This window comes from Bos taurus, chromosome 14 (assembly GCF_002263795.3).
Source record: "Bos taurus isolate L1 Dominette 01449 registration number 42190680 breed Hereford chromosome 14, ARS-UCD2.0, whole genome shotgun sequence".
NCBI lineage: Eukaryota > Metazoa > Chordata > Mammalia > Artiodactyla > Bovidae > Bos > Bos taurus.
Genome location: NC_037341.1, coordinates 16423302 through 16442815, shown reverse-complemented (window position 1 = coordinate 16442815; position 19514 = coordinate 16423302). Strand labels below are relative to the sequence as shown.

At 44.6% G+C, this 19514-nt stretch overlaps 1 protein-coding gene across 2 annotated transcripts; it reads left to right on the top strand.

Annotated features, from left to right (window-relative positions):
- Positions 1 to 165: 165 nt before the first annotated feature.
- Positions 166 to 18063, top strand: NTAQ1 (N-terminal glutamine amidase 1). Of its 2 annotated transcripts, XM_005215357.5 has the most exons (6): positions 166 to 362; positions 5433 to 5532; positions 6311 to 6361; positions 10295 to 10443; positions 11434 to 11558; positions 17393 to 18063. In XM_005215357.5, the coding sequence occupies exons 1-6, from the start codon at positions 274 to 276 to the stop codon at positions 17500 to 17502; spliced, it is 624 nt and encodes a 207-aa protein (XP_005215414.1). In that variant the 5' UTR covers positions 166 to 273; the 3' UTR covers positions 17503 to 18063. The 2 variants fall into 2 exon arrangements, with proteins under 2 accessions (XP_005215414.1, NP_001030263.1); NM_001035091.1 differs by lacking the exon at positions 6311 to 6361 and having other exon boundaries at positions 206 to 362.
- The last annotated feature ends 1451 nt before the right edge of the window (positions 18064 to 19514 follow it).

Below are 19514 nucleotides of genomic sequence, written 5' to 3'. Positions count from 1 at the left end.
AAGCCACTGACAACTCTCTTCATTCCCAGCTCCACCCTCCCGGAACCTGCCACCGGCATCTCGAGCTTCTGCGCGGGATCTTGCGCTTTCCGCCGCTCGGGCTCCGCCCACCCTGCCCCAGGCCCCATCACCCGGGGGCACCACCGACAGCCTCGTGCTCCTCCCAGTCCGTCCAGCGAACCAGCGCTGCGTGTGGTGCGCCGGCTCCTCCTCCGAAGCCAGCCGGCGGGGCCGGTCCGGTCCGTACGCCTCTGGCCCGTACCCAGGCCCGTCATGGAAGGGGACGCCCCGGTCGCCGCAGCCGCCCACTACCAGCCGGCCAGCCCCCCGCGGGACGCCTGTGTCTACAACAGCTGCTACTGGTGAGGGGGCGCGGGGGCAGTCCCTGGCGTCTCCCCGGCCCACTCGACGGTGGAGACGCAGTCGGGCTCCGCCTCTTCCCGGCCCCTCCCCGGGGGCGCTCTGGGCCTGGCTGGAGGGTTTTCCGGTTTGGGGGCGGAGGGAGCCGGAATGGCAGCCCTAGAGTCATGAGTGGAGAGTGGGCATTCGGAGGGTGTTGGGGGAGGGGGGTGGTATCCGCCAGGAAGGGTCGAGTCGCTGGTGGTTTACTTCTGCCTGGCCTTTTTCTCCTGGACCTTTCTCAGGGGATCTCAGTGCTTGAGGGCGCCTGGAAGGGGAGTTGGAGGCGGAGGGTGGAGGGTAGAGAGCCTTTGAAAATTATTGTACTAAATTAAAGCCCAAAGTGGTTTCGCATTGATGTGAAGGTCATTTTAATTTTGGAAGAGAATGAAAACACAAGAGATTTTGCAATAACATTCCCAAGGTCACTCATTAAAGGCAGCCAGGATTCCAACTCAGGCCCCGTTGTACCAGAAACTAGGAGCTTTAAAGACCACGTCGTTATTATAATAGTGGTTACGTTTACACGTGGTACTCAGTATATGCCGAGCATTGTTCCCAGACGTTTCAGTAAACGAATTCATTTCTCCCCACAGTTACATTAGGAGGAAGGTACTGTTACTCCCGTTTTAAGGGTGAGCACGTCGAAGCACAGAGGGTTGCAAGAAATTTGCCTACGGCCGCATAACTTGTGAAGGACAGGGAGGCCTGGCTGTAGTCAGCGACTTAGTGAGTGAACAACAACATAGCTTGAGAGTGAAGGAATGCAGGTTGGGAACACAGAGTCGACACACTGTACCCCTTTCCTAGGCCGCTTCTGTGGTGGAATCACAGCTCTTAATCTTGGTCCTTATCACTCCCACGCCTACCATTCCCTTGCTTGAATGGAGACTTCCAGTCCTGCACAAGAAACCTCAGGGTCCTCTGAAACTGCCGTTCCTCCTTCAGCTGGTCACCAAATCAGTGCTACAAAGAGCTGGAGTTTGTTCAGCTCTGACTGCATGTCAGGCCTAGTGCCAAGTACTTCCTTTCAGGCTTAGGAGATAGTTCTATTATTATCCTTTTTCTCATTTCCTTTATTAATGAAAATACTAAGCCACAGGGAGGCCTTTAGTTTGCCCAAGGTCACACATCTAGCAAGGGCTTCCCTCGTGGCTCAGGTGGTAAAGAATCCACCTGGAATGCAGGAGACCTGGGTTCGATCCCTGAGTTGGGAAGATCCCCAGGAGAAGAGAAAGGCTATCCGCTCCAGTATTCTGGTCTGGAGAATCCCATGGACTGTAGGGTCGCAGAGTCAGACAGGACTGAGTGACTTTCACATCTAGCAAATGGTGGTGCTGAACTTGGAACCTCTGGGGTAGGTGGTACTTCTACACTTTATTTCTGCCCCTCCTCTCACCTCAGTCCTCTTAGTTCTTGTCTCTGAGATCCAGTCATTGTTTTATTCATTCATTCAGTAGATGTTTATGAAGGATGTGAAGCAGGATCCTAGACACTAGAGATACTGCAGTGAACACATAGACATATTCCCTGATACGATTTCATAGTTCTTACATTTTTGTTGGGGAAAAGCAGACAAAAACAAGTTTAACCACACTTGAGTGTGTTAAGTGCTGTGAGAAAAACAGAACAAGATAAGAGATGGTGACTTCACTATGTTATTAGGATACTTAAAGACATTGATAGAATGACATTTGAACAGAGAAAAATGACATTTGAACAGAGAGCTGAAGAAAGAGGGCAGGAGCTTTGTGGATGTTGGCAGGAGATGCCTCCAGGCAGGGGGACTGCAGGTACAGAGCTCTTAGAAGGAAGCAGGTGAGAATATTTGAGGAATGACAGAGAAGCCGACATAATAGGAGTGCAGTGATTCAGTGGAAGAATACTAGGAGATGAATTATCTATCTGTTCAGTTGATCGTCTCCTCTTGGTCTCTTCAGCCATAGGTCTGTCCCTCCTCGGGTCTGGCCACTGGGGCCTGTTCTGGTCCTTCCTAACAGGTATCTCTGCCCAGCTCTCCCATAGCCCATTAAGTCTTTAATTTTCGGCTGGCTTCATACTGCTCAAAGCCAATCTAAATTTGAACATACCAGAGAACCACCTGGAGCTTACAGAATATGCAGATCTTAGAGTCCAACCCCAGAGAGCCTGGATGTGTGAGCTGCACGGTAGAGAAGTCTGAGTCTGGCCCGTTGATCCAATTTCAGGAGCTCAGGCCTAGACAATAAAGTCTGTCTCCTGCGTATAGCAAGCACTCTAAAGATCTGGTCACCATCTGTTCCTGCAACCTCTTCGTGAACCTGGCTTCCCTGCTCTGCCCAAGGGTTTCTCAGCCTTGCCTCTGTTGACATTTTGAGCATGGAGATTCTTTGTTTGGGCATCTGTTCTTTGTAGGCAGGCTCTGCCCATTAGATGCCCACCCTCCCCGAATCTGTCAAAACCCCAAATGTCACCAGCTATTGCCAAATGTTCCTTGGGGGGCAAAATTACCTCTGATGGAGAACAAGTGCTCTATCCTGTCCAAATGCATCAGGCTGGTACACCTTTCTATGTTTGCTCCTGCGGATTCTTTGAACTTGGAATAAATGCCTCCTCTTGACTTCTGTTAGTTTCTGTCAGATGTCACTTAGCTTTTAAGACCCAGCTTAATGATAATAGTGGTAGCCGATATTTGTGTTTCGTGCAGTTTGCAAAGCATTTTTTTTTTATTATTTGGCTGCACCAGGTCTTTGTTGCAGCATGCGGGATCTTTAGTTGCGGCATGTGAACTCTTACTAGTTGTGGCATGTGTGATTTAGTTCCCTGACCAGGGCTGAAACCCAGGCCCCCTGCTTTGGAAGCACGGAGTCTTAGCCACTGGACTACCAGGGAAGTCTCCTGCAAAGTGTTCTTGATTCTGTTGTAATCATTTCGGATTTTTCAAATAGTTGTTAAGCACTTGTGTCCCAGGGATCCTCCCCCTCTGCATGCTTCTCTATCAGCTCATCACCAGCCACTCCTGCAGAGTCCCAGTCCTAGTACTGCTTTGTCAGCGTCTCTGCTACCCAGATACTCAGCTGACAGCCTGGGGTGTTACTGTTATCACCCCTCCCCATTTTTTTAAACCAATTAAATGCGTTGCAGGACTCACACCTAATCTGCGGCACTTTCTATTCCAGTGGTGACTCCCGGCATTTCCAAGGATGAGGCCCTCTTTTTTTTTTAATTAGCGTGAAAAGTTTCATGAGATCCTCCTTCATGATATTAGTTGTGCTCTTGAAGACAAAATTATTGATTAAAAGGGACTGCAAATTCAGTAACTCTTAGGTTTAATTTTTTTCTCTGTAATATTCACTCATATTTGAAAAGTAATAAGCAAAGTATGTCCAAGCTACATGTGTATTTAGCCAACCAGTAGTGCTCATGGTACATATGGATTCAAGGACTTTGGGGGTTAACTCTGTTCATTCTTGGGAGGGGAAAGGGAAACACACAAGGAGAACCCGCTGACCTATTTCCTCCATCATCCTGTATCCCTCAAAATGAATGACTCCCTCCTCTGTACTTGCTCTATGCATCTTTTATGGTCTCCTGCGGTGCTCGATTATTTATGTATATGTGTGGCTCCTCTCCTCGTCTGCGACTGATTTATCATTCTGAACTCCAAGCTCTTAGCACAGTGATTGGTACATCACTGGCTGTTGCTGATAGTCAATGCTCCTGAATGTCTCTAGGTTGGAAAGACAAATGTCTTCTCAAAACTCTGTCTGAGAACATCCAGGTTAAAAAAAATTTTAGCTACTACATGTTATATGTCATATTGAAACAGTTCACATGTTATTACTCTGTGCTGCACATCCCATAGAATTATTAGCGTTCTCCTGTTGGTATCTCTGCCACCATTTTTTTCCCACCGTAAGACTTCTTAGATATTCTAGGGGAAAACAAGATCATGGGAGAAAAATATAGACACTTAACTTCGGTGCTTTAAGTCTGGTTGCATGAAGTGTTGAGACAGGTGGACATGGGCAAGGCTGAGTGAAGCGTGTGTCTCTTCACAGAATTGTGCCTGTCCTCAGTGCCGTTTCCAGGTCGCATGGTGGAGGCAGCTGGGATTCAGGTTTTGACAAACTGAGTCACTTGTGTGAGCAGAATAGTGGTGTAGCTCGTTTTGAGCAAAGGTGCTGTGTGCCCCATTAGAAGAAGACAGGAACCCAAAGCTTGAGCTGTGAGTACTGCCAGGAGTGCTGGGGCTTGCCCATGCTGGAGTGTGACTGCCGGCATGGCTTGGTTTGATGCACTGGGCGTTGCTTTACTTCGGTGGTTCTTATCATTGTTTCGTAATAGCTGAAGGCCTCTCATATAAAAGAGAGATTCATCTAGGGCAGGAGTATAAGAAAGATGAATTTCAGTTCAGCATGAGGAAGAGCTTTCTAAAAGTCAAGACCTCCTCCATACCACAGGGGCCTGGGGAATAGCATTCACAAGAGGCTCCCTCCAGAAGAATTCCTGGACATATCCCATAACCGTCCTGATCTTTTCCAGTCAGGAGCCCTCCTACACAATACCCATCCTGCCATTTCCAAAGGGGAGCAGCCAACAAATGTTAAGATGTATTGAGTATTGATGATATGATTATGCCCACTTCACAGAAGAGAAAAGCAGACACACAGGTCAAGTTGTCTAAAACTTACTACCTTGTAAGTGGCTGAACTGGAATTCAAGTCCCTGGACTCAGAACTTTTAGAATATTGATGGAGCATTTGAGCAGTTAGAATGCCTCTGTGTTAACACTGCTGACGGAGGCAGTGAGCTCTGTGTCTGCAGAGGGGTCCACGCACAGTTCAGGTTGGTAACAGCTGTTGCTGGGGATGTTCCAGAGGAGGTACAATTGTTAGCCAGTTTTTGGAGGAGGTGGTGTTTAAGGTCTCTACCAACTTTTTTTTTTTTATGTAATAATTGGTCTTTTGTTCAAATTTGAGTGAACTGAGTGTTCACTTAAGAACTGAGTGTTCTTGCTTAATTATATTGCTTAAACAATTATTTTATTCCAGTGAAGAAAATATTTGGAAGCTCTGCGAATACATCAAAAACCACGACCAGTATCCTTTAGAAGAGTGTTATGCTGTCTTCATATCTAATGAGAGGAAGATGGTAAGTTGGGGAGTGATTGCAGAAAGAACACAAATTCAGGATGACATTCGAAGCTAAATAGAGGATGGGTTTAGCTTGTTCTAAAATGTGCTTTATAAAATATGGCAACAGTTCAAAATTTGTTTTTGAATCAGATTTTTTTTCCTACAAGGATGTAGTTAAGAGTTTAGTTCCTAACTTGCAGGTAGGGAAATACGTGATGGTATGTTTATGCAAATTCAGTCCCCTTTCTTTAGGTTTAAGTTAGAGCTTTTTAAAATGCTTAGATTAGAAGCACATATGCTCAGGTTTGAAGGAAAAGTTTCTTTCCTGCATTTTATGGAACTCCAGTAAACTTCTATAAAGTATTAAAAAAAAAAGTAAGGTCTTCGTATTTTGTAAAGCACTTTTGTGAGCATCATGTTGTTTGATCCCAGTGGATACCTTGTGAAGTAGTCAGGGTCCCGACAGCTGTTTCCGTTTTGTAGATGAGGAAATAACAGACTTGGGAAGGCCCCATGAATAATTAAGTGGGAGAGCAAGAGGTGAACCTGCCAGGACTTCCGATCCCTAGTTTGGGTCTCTTTCTACTCTCCAGAGAACATCTTAACAATGAATTATTGCTCCTTCATCATTAAAGACCCTTGGAAAGATTTGGATTTCTTCTTATCTGTTCATTCTTCCACCTGACTTGTTTGTTGTTTTGAAGTATTTGATTTTCCATGTGTGTATTGCCTAAAAGAATTGAGTGATGTTTGCTCTGTAAAGTTGTGACTCAGGAAGTGTGTTGTATTTGTAGATACCTATCTGGAAGCAGCAGGCAAGACCCGGAGATGGACCTGTCATCTGGGTAAGATGGTCAGCACAGCCAGCCTCTGATACAGCAGTACTTGTAATCCAGGAGCGGTCTCTGTGTTTTGGTAAAGCAGAAATGATGGGGCAGTAGAGAAAGACTATGATAGTTATTAATAATTTGACCTTTGGACGACAGATGTTATTTGGTCTAAGGCAGAAGCACTGACAAGCATGTTTTCTTTTAATTTTGAAATTATTATAGAAGTGATTTTAAATGGCTAATGTAGCAGATATAATTGTTGTCTAGACTCTTGTCTGTTTAGCACTGGAAGGAACTTTAGCAGCATCTAGTCCATCTGCACAGTAGAGTTATCCAGAGACTGTATGAAAAATACAGGTTTCTGGGAATTCCAGTGTTTAGGACTCAGGGCTTTCACTGCCAGGAGCCTAGGTTCAATCCCTGGTCGGGGAATTAAGATCTTGCTTGTTGCTTGATGTGGCCAAAAAAAAAAAAGGTTTCTAATCTAGTTGATCTAAAGGTTCAGGAATTTGTGTTCTGAGCAAACTTCTTAGCATGACTGGCATTTGAAAAACAAAGATCTGTTCCAACCCCTTCATTTTTCAGGTGAAGAAACAAGCCCAGAAAGGCAAAGTGACTACCTCGGGGTCACCTGGCTGATAGGTGGCAGATGGGGATCCTTTCCAGCACACATCCATATGCTACCTTAACCTGGTGCTTGAAGAATGGGATTGTTTGTGCTAATAAACATGGAGATAAAAGAAAAACTCCATTCATGATAATGTAACAAACATCAAGTTTCCAATGCGTATTTAGGATAAGGCATCATTTGAATTGGCTTCTAAGCCCGAGTCCCTCTTCTGCTGGGCTCTGTGAGCTGGACGGCTTAGTTACCATCTTTCCTCGGTGTCCTCCTCTGGTCACCGGGGGCCTCAGGGAGATGATGCATTTCTGAAGCATCACCCTGGTATCTGCACCAGTGCTCTAAACATGTTAGCGATTTTTGTTAACAGAGCGATAGAACCCCAGCTGTGGACTGTCCATCTGCCCTGGCATCGTGCCCATTGCTGAAGTGCTCAGCTTCCGGTCTTCAGGGAATTTTCAGGGAAAGGACCTGTGGTTGTGCCCTCCTTACACAGCAGCTCATGGCAGCTCCCGGTGGAGGATCCTGTTTCAGGAAGTCTTCCCGCAGACTTCCTGTGTGGAATACACCTCTGGCAGTTGATCTGTGCCTCCCTGCTGTTCTGTTGTAGGCGATGGGTGAGCCTCCCTCAGTCGGTGGAGACCAACCCTGAGGAAGAGGTCACTTTCTAAGTGGGCGCTTCTGCCTCTAGCCTGCGGTGTCTTTCCCAGGCGTTTGGACAAGCTCTCTTCACCTGGCTCAGAGAGTAAAGCTGCTTCTCGAGTCTGTACTCCTTGGTCCCCATCTCTGCCTCTCCTCGTGGAGGTGGCCTGCCTTCCTTCTCGAGTTCATTGGCCATCTGCTTTGTAGGAACATAGACCTGAGCTAGCCAGAAGGCTATTCCTTGTTTATGCCTTTTTTTTTTTTTGGCTGTGCTGTGCAGCATGTAGGATCTTAGTTCCCCAACCAGGGATCGAACCTGTTATCCCTGTGGTAGAAGCAGAGTCCTAAGCACTGGACTGCCCAGGAAGTCTCTGTTTATGCCATTCCACAAGCTGTGTCCTCTTTCTGGAACGTTCTTCCCTTTAGGCAAGATGCAGCCTTTCCTCAGTGAAACTCCCCTTATTAGTTGGGTTGCCTTCCCCCTTGTGGGGCGCCCCGGCCACTTTGGTTGGTTTTTAAGAAGGCTGAGTATTTACGTAATAATCTCATTAATTCTCTCAGTAACTGTGAGTAATACTATGAGGTAAACACTACAGTTGGGCTTCTCTCGTGGCTCAGCTGGTAAAGAATCCGCCTGCGATGCAAGAGACCCCAGTTCGATCCCTTGGTTGGGAAGATCCCCTGGAAAAGGGAACAGCTACCCACTCCGGTATTGTGGCCTGGAGAATCCCTATGGACAGAAGAGCCTGGAGGGCTACAGTCCATGGAGTCTCAAAGAGTTGGACACGACGACTGAACAGCTTTCACTTTCAAACACTACAGTTATCCCCATTTTACAGAAGAGGAAACGGAGGCCGGTGGTGGCGGGGCTGAGGTTGAACCGGGTGATCCCGCCTCACGTGCCCTAACCCGCAGGCTCTCCCCCCTCCTGTCTTCCCTCACCCTCTCACTCCTCTGCCACCACTGACTTGGGCTTCCTACTCGCTTCTCCAGGAACTTCTTGAACATTTGGACCTATCTTTCTCTTCTCTGTATCTGTATTTTAGTAGCACAGGTTCCCACAAGTAATTGGGAGTATGTATTTGAAAAAAACAAAAAACATGAAGTAGATGTCAGGAGAGAACCTGGTTTGGGATATGGCAGAGACTACTGCTGGCACGGATGGGGGAAGATCAAAGATGGACTCCTGGGGGGAAAGCATTGGAGCTGGAGCTGCAGTGATGAATGGGGGAGAGCGGTGGAGACGCAGCGCAGGTGGAGTGGAATAACGTGAAGAAGCCCAGGGGGCCGAAGTCGAGGACTGTTACAGGGGAGGGCTGGATGCATTAAGGGGCGGACAGGGGAGAAGCATTCATTTCTGATGCTGTTTCTGCTTTCCTAAGATAGAATTGGAGCCAAAGGAAGCACTTTGGGCTCTGATGGTGCAACGTCTCCAGTCTCAAATAATTGTCTTCTCCCTACCTCACAGGGTCAAATGATGCATCATTTGAGAAGGTGCTTTGTAAGCTCTGAAGTACTAGAAACGTGTGGTATTCCTAACATTGTACTAATGTGATTGGATTTTTTAATCTCACAATGCTGTTCTCTGTGCGAGCGTGTTTCTTCCGAGGCACTCTAAGCATCAGACTGCCCTCAAGTCCATTGATAAATTTTCCTGACATCCGTTCTAGCTCTTAGCTGGCTTGGGCAGTACCCCATGTCTGGAGGTGAGAGTGAGCATTCACATGCAGGCTGGGACCCAGCTGTGCGGGAGAAGCTCTCTGTGTCCTTTTTCCTTAATGGCTACAGATTAGGGCATGGCTGATTGAAAATCAGTAGCAACAACATTTTAAAAAATTTATTTCTTTAGCTGTGCTGGGTCTTAGTTGTAGCATGAGGGATCTTTCATCTTCGTTGCAGCATGAGAACTCTCAGTTGTGGCCTGTGGGATCCAGTTCCCTGACCAGGGATTGAACCCAGGCCCTCTGCATTGGGAGCTCGGAGTCTTAGTCACTGGACCACCAGAGAAGTCCCAACAACATTTTAAAGTCCTTCTTTCCCTCTCCAGGCTGACCTCAGGCCCTTCCGCTTTGTTAAGGGTTTGGAGGATATCCTTATAGACTTTTTCTCTGTACTCATATGCATGCATGTGTACTTCTGAACATACACGTCTGTCTTTATATACACATCAATTTAAAAAATAATGTATAATACATAATCTGCAATTTGCTTTTTCCATCTACTGGTGTAACAGAGTTAATCCAATTTGCACAAAAGTTCACCTAATTCTTTTTAGCAACTGCACAGTACCCCATCTTATGGCTGCCTCGTGGCTGCCTTTCCCCTCTTGGTGGACTTCTGATTGTTCCTGAATCTTCACAGTTAAAAACAGCACTGCAGAGATTTTCTTTGAATATATACCTTTACTTGCATATGGCAGTGTTTCTCTAAGATGAATTCCTAATGGTAAAATTGCTGGGTTGAAGGTATACAGTTAATGTACATGAACATTTCCACTGTTTATGTAACTGTTCCCTGTCACTGGACATCTGGTCTGTTTTCAGGGTTTTGTGTTTGCTTTGTTATTTTAAGGAGGGCTGTATTACCTTGTATATGTTTTTGCTGGTAGATAGGCATTATTACTATAACCTTGGAATACTCCGTCATAAGGTAACCTGGTTAACTTCAGCAACTTTTACTTCTAGGATTACCACGTTGTCTTGCTTCATGTTTCAAGCGGAGGACAGAGCTTCATTTATGACCTTGACACTGTCCTGCCGTTCCCCTGCCCCTTTGACACATACGTGGAAGATGCCTTTAAGTCTGACGAGGACATCCACCCACAGTTCAGAAGGTGAGGAAATTCAGAGTGGATTCACCTACTTCTCTGAAGTGAGACTTTGACAATTTTAAGTTACTTTGTTTGCGTGTTTGTTTCTGTGTTGGTTTTGTGAAGATTGCTTGTCTTGGCTTCACCATTGAGTTGATATTTGAGAGTCATGTACTACACAGAAGATTCAAAATATTTTGAAGTTTTAAAGGTTGTCCGTCGTATGAAAGGCTGGCAGTCTTTAAAACTTTGTGTGATGAGATCCAAAACGTTTTCTTCAAGTCAGTTTCGGAATGTCTTTCATACTCTTATTTTTGGGCGTGTGGGTGGTGGGGTGGTGTGGGTTGCGGGAGCTGGATGCCATATGACAGCAACATTGAGAGGAGTATGATAGCCTTCCCTGGTAGTTAGATGGTAAAGAATCTTCCCACAATGCAGGAGACCCAGGTTCAATCCCTAGGTCAGGAAGATCCCCTGGAGAAGGCAATGGCGACCCACTCCAGTATTCTTATCTGGAGAATCCCATGGACAGAGGAGCCTGGCAGGCTACAGTCCATGGGGGTCACAAACTGTCCAACACGACTAGTGACTAACACTTTCATGATATCAACACTGAAAATTATGCCCTTGGCCCCTGATATATTCACTGACTAAGTAAAGGCAGCTGGATAGATTTCCATGCCTTTGTAGTTTGGAATGTCAGCTGATCATTTCTCATGGCATCTTTAACAGGTGTTAAAGCCACATATCTGTTTGTGTATCACTAATAGTGGGGAAGGAAATGACAGCTGACTCCAGTATTCTTGCCTGGGGAATTCCACGGACAGAGGAACCTGGTGGGCTACAGCCCATGGGGTCGCAAGAGTCGGACACGACTTAGCGATTAAATTATCTGCCTGTCACTAATAGTGCAAAAATGTCCGTCTAGTTTTGTGCACATCATAGAAAACAAGTCTCTATAAGAACTGAGTTAGAATTTCAGCTGTTACATAATGAGTGTTGGTTTATATGCAGGAAATTTAGAGTGATCCGTGCAGACTCATATCTGAAGAACTTTGCTTCTGACCGATCTCACATGAAAGACTCCAGTGGAAACTGGAGAGAGCCTCCCCCATCGTATCCCTGCATCGAGACTGGAGGTGAGCAAGGGACGCCCTCTCAGAGGGTTTCCCATCAGTGTGCCGGTGAGCGAGTTCCCTTAACCAAGGATAGAAAGAGCACTGTCGTTTGGGTAAGGCTCCCGGAGTGGTGAGGAGGTGAGAGGGAGTGTAGTTGTGTGTATTTATCAGACTCAAACGGAGGCTCATAGAGCAGGATTGGAAGATTTCATGGGAGAGGAAAGGCCTCAGGGAGCCAAACCATGGCCCTGTAGCTGGAATATCAGCCATCCCTGCCTCTGGTCCACCAGCCTTGGGAGAATGTGTGTTTGTGCCACTTCACCACGGGACTTGTAGAGCCTCCCCTGGTGGGGTTTCGTGTTATGGTGAAGGGAATCCCCTGGTGCCTCTTTGAGACCTGTGAAATCTCTGTAATAAAATCTGCATTAGAAAGGCAGTGAGAGCTGGCTGGTTTTATTGTCCCACTCATCTCATTTATGTGCTTTTAGGCATCAGTCCAGTTAATAATTTCTCTAGACTTAAGTAGATCAAGGGTTCTTCACCATATTACTGTGTCTGGCATTCACCTGGGTGAATTTATGGTGGGAAGTAATTCACAAGGTTGCCATTAATTAGTAAAAACCATCCTCTGATGAGGATGATGCTGTCTGAGTCAAGATGCTCTCTGCAGGCTGTAAAGGAGGCCAGAAAAATAGTACATTAGAGTTCAGAGTTCAGCAGGGAAGAAAGTAAAAAGTGTATTTGGTATATTTGAAGGAAGATTCCATCTCTGATGTTTGAGGCTCTCTGTGGAAAGCTCTCATGATTTTTAAAGTTCATATTGGCATTGCTTTGGGTCCACCAACCTGGTTCCCAGGCTCAGCACCAGAACGGGGCTAGCTTAGGTCAAGAGAGGGCTTCGTGGGTCTTGCTTTCCTCTCACACCTTACTGGGTATGGTCTGGACAGTGCCTGGTGGCTCCCTGTGTCTTCCACATAGGAGCACTGACATAGGAGCTGACACGTCGTAAGCCTTCAGTACACCTTGTCAGCCCCCGTCCTCTTTGACTTGTTCCTTTGGGTTTTGGTGACTGCTTCCCAGGGGTGCTGTTTGTGCCAGCCCCCTCCTATCTTATATTCATCTCCTCTTCACTTGGCAGACATGAACACTGGAGTCCATGAAGGTCCAGCCCTCTGCCTGCCCCCGGGGCACAGCTGGAGGGTGGCAGGGTTTGTTACCTCCCTGTGCTCCAGAGCAGGGAAGGGGATGTCTCTTTTTGCCCCTGTGTAACTAGCTCATTGGGGGCCTCCGGAGCTTGAGGTTGGAACTCAAAGGAATCTGCTCTGAAGTGTGGGGTAAACATACCGGTTTCTCATGTAGTAATTTAACCATGTGGCCATGTTTTCTTGTGTGGTCAATCCATTAATTCAGTCCCTGTATTTATCAATTGAACTGACCCAGGAATGGAACTGGGGTCTCCTGCATTCCAGGTGGATTCTTTACCAGCTGAGCTACCAGGGAAGCCCTATTTATCAAAGGAATGTGTTCAAAGCTAGGATAAGGGGGAATTACTTTTAGCTCAGTCATGTCTGACTCTTTGCAACCCAATGGACTACACAGTCTGTGGAATTCTCCAGGCCAGAATATTGGAGTCGGTAGCTATTCCCTTCTCCAGGGGATCTTCCCAACCTAGGGATTGAACCCAGGTCTGTACTGCAGGTGTAGTCTTTACCAGCTGAGCCACCAGGGAAGCCCCATTTATCAAAGGAATGTGTTTGAAGTTAGGATAAGGGGGGATTACTTTTAGCTAATTAATATTGCCTTATTTTTTAAAAAAAAGTTAAAGAAGAAAAGGTTCAAGAAGACATCAAACTTGCAATTAATGCCTGTTTTAGATACTTTCATAGCAGCTTTACTTGGTTCCCTGCATTTAGTTATGGAATTGGCCCTTAGGGGCTAAAATTTATCACGTTTCATTCATTGCACATTATATTTTGGCTCCAACATTTAATAATTTTGGTGGCCATGAGTCTGCAGGCCCACTCTTTTTAATTCCGCATTTAGTGTATTTTAAATGAGGGAAACTACCCCCTCTTTTTTTTTTTGCCCATCTCTGATAAGAAGGAAACCAAGATTCACAGTCTTGCACCCCTGCACTAAAGCTCAGTCAGCACCAGCCTTTAATGGCTCAGTTTTTAAGGACCTTTCTCAAGTCTTGGACTGAACTATAGGGTACACCATGACTGTCCCTTTCTCTTTCTAAGCCCTTTGCTGCCTCTGTCCTTTCGTTTTCCTGTTTTCAAACGGTGTGTTATAGTGACACTGGCTAATTTGAGCCTAGCTGGAGGACCAGTGTTATATGTAAATAGAAATGTTATAGTGCCTCTTAGGGGGATACAGACAAATGCTGATTCATTATATATTGATCTTTAAAATTTTTTTAATTTTATTTTTAAATGCTGGTAGGTGTTGAATGCCTGCAGATAATAATCATTTTTTATTTAATTGCATTAAAAAGTCCTAGAAAATGAATACCACTGTATTTCAGAACTTGAGGTTTCCTTTAGCCATTTGGTAAAGATTTTAGCTGACTTACATGGAGTAAGTCAGGTAAGTACATCTACCCCAGGTAAGCAAGAACTTTTACCCCTTCTTTCCTGGGAGGCGCCTGTCTTTCCTTTATTTTGGATTACTTGGTCATCCTGCATCCCTGGCTGTCTGATCACATCAACAGAAGTCCTGGTTTTGCTGATTATCTAGCTTTTTTGTTGTAAGACTCTTTCTAGTGTTCTGTATTCCAAGTGTTTACCTTCATTTTTGAAAAGATATATTTGTTAGATAATATACGCTAGTTTTACATGTTTTTTCTTTCCGTTTTTTAAAGATGTCTCTCTCTTGTTTTCTGCTTGCTTAGTTTCTGATCAAGGAGCATGCTGTTCTTATATTTGTTTGTGTAAATGTAGTGTATCTCCCCCCCACCCCTGGCTGCTTTTTAAGGTTTTTTTTCTCTTTATTTCCCATTTCCAGCAATTTGATTATGATGGACTGTAGTTTTCTTTAGATTTAGTCCACATGAGGTTTGTTCAGATTCTTAGATTGGTAGATTTATAGTTTTCATCAAATTTGGAAACATTTGGCTATTATTTCTTCAAATGTTTCCTTTGACCACCACCTCTATCCCTCCCGTTTAAAACAAATTCTTGTCCTTCACCTACGCATATGTTAGATGCCTTGTTCTTATTCTATTAAGTCAATGATCACTTTTTTTCCAGACTTTTTCTGTATGTGTTTCATTTTGAATAATTATTTTGTCTGTAAATTCATTCATCTTATCTGCTGCGTTAATTTGCTGTTAATCCCATCCAGTGCATTTTTTTTTCATTTTACATATTTTATCTTTTTATCTCTAAAAATTCCACTTGGGGCTGATTTAATATCTCCCATTTCTCTCTGTTGTGCCCACGTTTTCTTCTACCCTTTTGAATATACAGTGTGTGTTCATAATAGCTGATCCTTGTCTGCTGGTTGCGTTATCTCTGTCATTTCAGTCTGCTTATGTTGATGGATTTTGTCCTGATGTTGAGTCGCGTTTTCCTGTTTCTTTGTGTGATTCATGTTATTTGGTTGGGTGCTGGACTTTGTGAATTTTACATTGTTAGTTGTTAGATCTTGAGGTACTTTTAAAAACAATATTGGATTCGGTTCGGTCAGGTGGGTCCTTTCAAGGCTTGCTCTTTCAGTATGGGCTTCCCAGGCGGCACTAGTAGTAAAGAACCCACCTGCCAATGCAGGAGACAGAAGAGGTGCGAGTTCGATCCCTGAGTCAAGAAGATCCCCTGGAGGAGGAAATGGCAACCCACTCCAGTATTCTTGCCTAGAGAATCCCGTGGAGAGAGGAGCCTGGTGGGCTATGGTCCGTGGGGTCGCACAGAGTTGGACACAACTGAAGCAACTGAATATGCAGTGCAGATTGTCAGCAGCCTTTCACCCTGCGCTCATTTAGCCCCGCTACTCAGGTGTAACCCTTTTGAGGATTCTGCTAAATGCCCATGTGTTATGAATTCTCTCCCCCTTGGCTGGTGGGGACTATGGAAGTTCTGGGAGTTTTTAGACCAGCTGCTTTCTGGGCTTCTTTCCTGGCTTCATGAGTTCAGTTCTTGAGGGTAGAGGGTGAGTCACCTCTGCAGAAATCTAGAGCACTGTCTGCGTAGCTCCGTCCTCTTCCACACTCTGTCCCCAACACGTAGCCACTGTGCCCTGCTGGACTCAGGTCTCTGTTTTCCCACGGGCAGAACCCCCGTGCTGTTCGTGTTGCTCCTGTGCTGTGGTCTGGACATGCTCCCTGGGCAGTGAACTGGAGGGTCCTCGGGCTCCCTCCCTTGTCTGTGCTTTCTTAGCAGTCAGTCGTGTTGCCCATTGTCTGGCTTGTGGAAAGAGTTGCTGAATATACTCTGTCCTCTTTCCTGACGGTTTTTGATAGGAGTACAGTTCTATAACTATTCCTTGATGAGGACGAGAAGAAATGTGTACACACTTTTAAAAAATACATGGTATGGAAAATTTAAATCATATACAAAACTAGACAGAAAATGAGACTTTCAACAGTTATCAGCTCATAGCTGATAGCCCATCCATTTCCCCCCCTCTTGTATTATGTTGAAGTGAATTCCAGATATTAGGTACTTTCAACTCTAAATATTTCAGTATGAATCTCTAAAATATAAAGATTAGTTTATTTAAAGTAAGACTACAGTGTCATTATTACAGCTAAAAAAATTAACAGTTCTTTAAAATCAGCATTTATCTCTCTAGTCAGTGTTTAGATTCACAGTTATCTCATAAAGTTGTAATCTTTTTCCTATAGTACATTTATTTGAATTATCCAGATAAAACCCCTACCTTGTGCTTGGTTGTTATGTCTCTGTGGAGTCTTTTTTTAATATGTAGAGATTCCTAGTCCAGCTCTTTTTTTCCTTGTAATTTATTTGTTGAAGCAATGAATCTGGGAGAAAGGTCTGGTTTTGCGGATTATATCTCTTGTATCTTCTGAATTTCCTATAAATTGGCCGTTGTATCCAGTAGATCAGCAGTTTATTTGTGCGTGTTTCATCTAACTTTTTATTTTGACATAGCTTCAGATTGCTAGAGAGTTGGGTAAAACAGCACAGAAAGTTCCTTTGTACTTTTTACTCAAATTCTAGGGTATCTGAGAAAACGATGGCGTAATTATCTAAAGCAAGAAAACAATAAATCAGTGCAAAAATATCAGCACAATACTGTTCACTTGCAGACCTTATTTATAGTTTGTGATTTTTTACCCCAGTTTCTTTTTTCTGGTCCAGAATCTAACCCAGGATATTACATGTAATTGCCATGTCTCCTCACGCTCCTTCATCTGTGACAATTTCTTTTTTCCTTTACTTTTACACTTTTGCCCTTTTGAAGGGGCTTCCCTGGTGGCTCAGCGGTAAAGAATCTTTCTTTCAGTGCAGAAGATGTGGGTTTGATCTCTGGGTTGGAAAGATCTCCTCATGATATGGCAACCTACTCCAGTATTCTTGCCTGGGAAGTCCCATGGACAGAAGAGCCTGGTGGGCCAAAGTCCATGGGGTCACAAAAGAGTCAAACACAACTTAGCAACTAAACAGCAACCCTTTCGAAAGATACTGATCAGTGACTGTGTATGGTGTCCCTCAGTTTGGGTTTGTGTGATGTTTTTCATGATTCAATTGAGGTTATACATTTGAGACAAGAATAGCACAGAATGATATTGATCCCTTATGAAACCTTTGAATAATTTTCCCTACTTTTGGTCTTTGGGGCTGTTAAACCAGAATTGTGCCTGCAGTGGACATTTCTTTCATGTATTTTTTTAGATTCCAAGATGAACCTGAATGATTTTATCAGCATGGATCCTGAGGTCGGATGGGGAGCCGTCTACTCACTGCCTGAGTTTGTACATCGGTTTAGCAGCCAGAACTACTGAACTTGACCTCTGGATGTGGTGCCGCAGAGAAACCCTAGAACCTGAACAATCTACCCCTTCATCTGAGACAGCAAACATTACGGTACATTTGGCTTGGAATTATGCTTTCCCCCTTTAATTCAGTTGAATTGAAAAGGATAAATAGAAACCATTTTTTTGATATGTCAGGTTGAAACTTGACGTAGTTGCTCAGATATTCCTACTGTTCATTTGTTAAAACCTGTGAAGACTTATGCCAGTAATTGCTTTTTGTTATGATATTGATAGGTGGACTTTGTGTCTCTTTTGGATGTATCATGTCTCTCCAGCTCCACTGTAAGCTCCTTGAGGGCAGGGCCGTGGCCCCTTGCTTTGTGAATCTCTGATGCCCATAAAAGATGCCCGTAAAATGTTTGCTAGTAACTATGCTACTGCTTGAAGAGGGCTGCCACTGTGAGCTGAATCAGCAATAAATGTTAGTCTTTTGGGACCATTATGTTCTTAGAAAAGTTTGCAGCCCTCTTAGGCTTAATTGTTCTTTGGCCTATTTATATGTTTTTGAATAAAATTGACTTAAATTAATTTTGTTTTGGAGATTTTGTGTCCCTCTTGATAATCTGGGATACCCAAGACTGTCTCAGCTGTAGACAGGAACTTGCTTCAAAATGCATTGATCAGTCTTCCTTCTTGAAGATGTGTTTGGAACTTTGGCTTTCATTGTCTAATTCCAAATAAAAGATGTTTGGCATTAAAGCAGCATATAGCGATAGTTCTCATTCACATACTCCGTGGTTCTGTTGTAAAAAGGAGCACATTTCTTATAATAGAGCTGTGCAAGCTTTTGCTCTTAGGTGTGTTTTCTGCTTACTGAGAAACTTCCATTCACATCCCCTGCCTTGTGCTTTGGAGGGACACTTGGAGTCATTTCCTCGAGAATCAGTCTCAGGAAATACCACGTACCCAGCTGGTTCAGCTGACCTGGAAGATGGTGAGAGAAAGTGACAGCTCTGGTAAGAGGAATACAAATACAGCCTAAATTATGTTTATAATTTAGAGTTCAGTATAGACCCTATACTTGGATGACTTTGTTGTGTTTCAGATAGTCATTTAAAAAGTACATGACTACAATAAAGAAGATAAGTTTTGGCATATTGGACCCGAGAAATACTTGCCTTGAGCAGAAACATTCAGAGGGAACAAAGGATTGTGATCTGATTTATAAATTGCATCTCTGGAGGTTTTTTTTACCTTGCCAATTAGTGAGCAGGTTTCCAATCTGGTATTCAAAATTATGTGTGGGACAGACCAATCAGACAATCTGTGTGTGTTAAGTTTGAACCTCCCAGCCACCTTGCCTGAAATTGAAAACCCCCTACTTCTAACCAGTGTAGTGAGCAAGGTTTTGTCAACATATCCAGTGGCCATTGTCATGACTTGCTGGAGGAAGTAGAGGACACTTGTTTTTTTCTACCTACCACTCCTACAGTGCCCTTTGAGAAACTTCTTCACATATTTCATAGAGTCCTCATGGCCATAAATAAAGGCATGTTGCCTAAGCTGGACCAGGCGTGGACCCCACCTCTGGACAAGTCTTGAGAGTGACCTGTCCCAGGGTTCTCTGGAATTGCTGTGTTGGCATTCAGAGAGAGAAGTTCTTGCTCCTTCAGGACTATTGGGCCAGGGGCCTGGGAGTTTGGGGCAGCTGAGGGCGTGCTGACTGCAGTGGAAGGACCTGCCTGCTCACTGCAGCCCCGCAGAGCAGGCGCCCCGGGGCATTTCCCAGTGCCTGCATCTTCCTGTGCTTCAAGCCAGCCCTAGCCTTTGAACTTGCCAGTTACACAGACCAGAAGGTTCCTTTTCCTCTTCAGCTTGTGTGAGTAGGAGTGTTGTCACTTCTAACTGATGGGTAGCTTCCCTCGCAAGATTTTTCTTCAGAACGGTTGATCTTATCAGAAAACTGTTACCATTGTCTCTCTGTGCTTTTACTTTTCTCTGAGGTCAGATTCGCTTTTCTTTATCCTTAGCGTGTGTGA

Bases quoted from the DNA above. Each gene is read 5' to 3' on its own strand.
- NTAQ1 (XM_005215357.5), top strand. From the start codon at position 274: ATGGAAGGGGACGCCCCGGTCGCCGCAGCCGCCCACTACCAGCCGGCC. The intron at 6,362-10,294 runs GTAAGATGGTCA...TTTTACTTCTAG, and splicing joins GAGATGGACCTGTCATCTGG to GATTACCACGTTGTCTTGCT. The intron at 10,444-11,433 runs GTGAGGAAATTC...GTTTATATGCAG, and splicing joins ATCCACCCACAGTTCAGAAG to GAAATTTAGAGTGATCCGTG.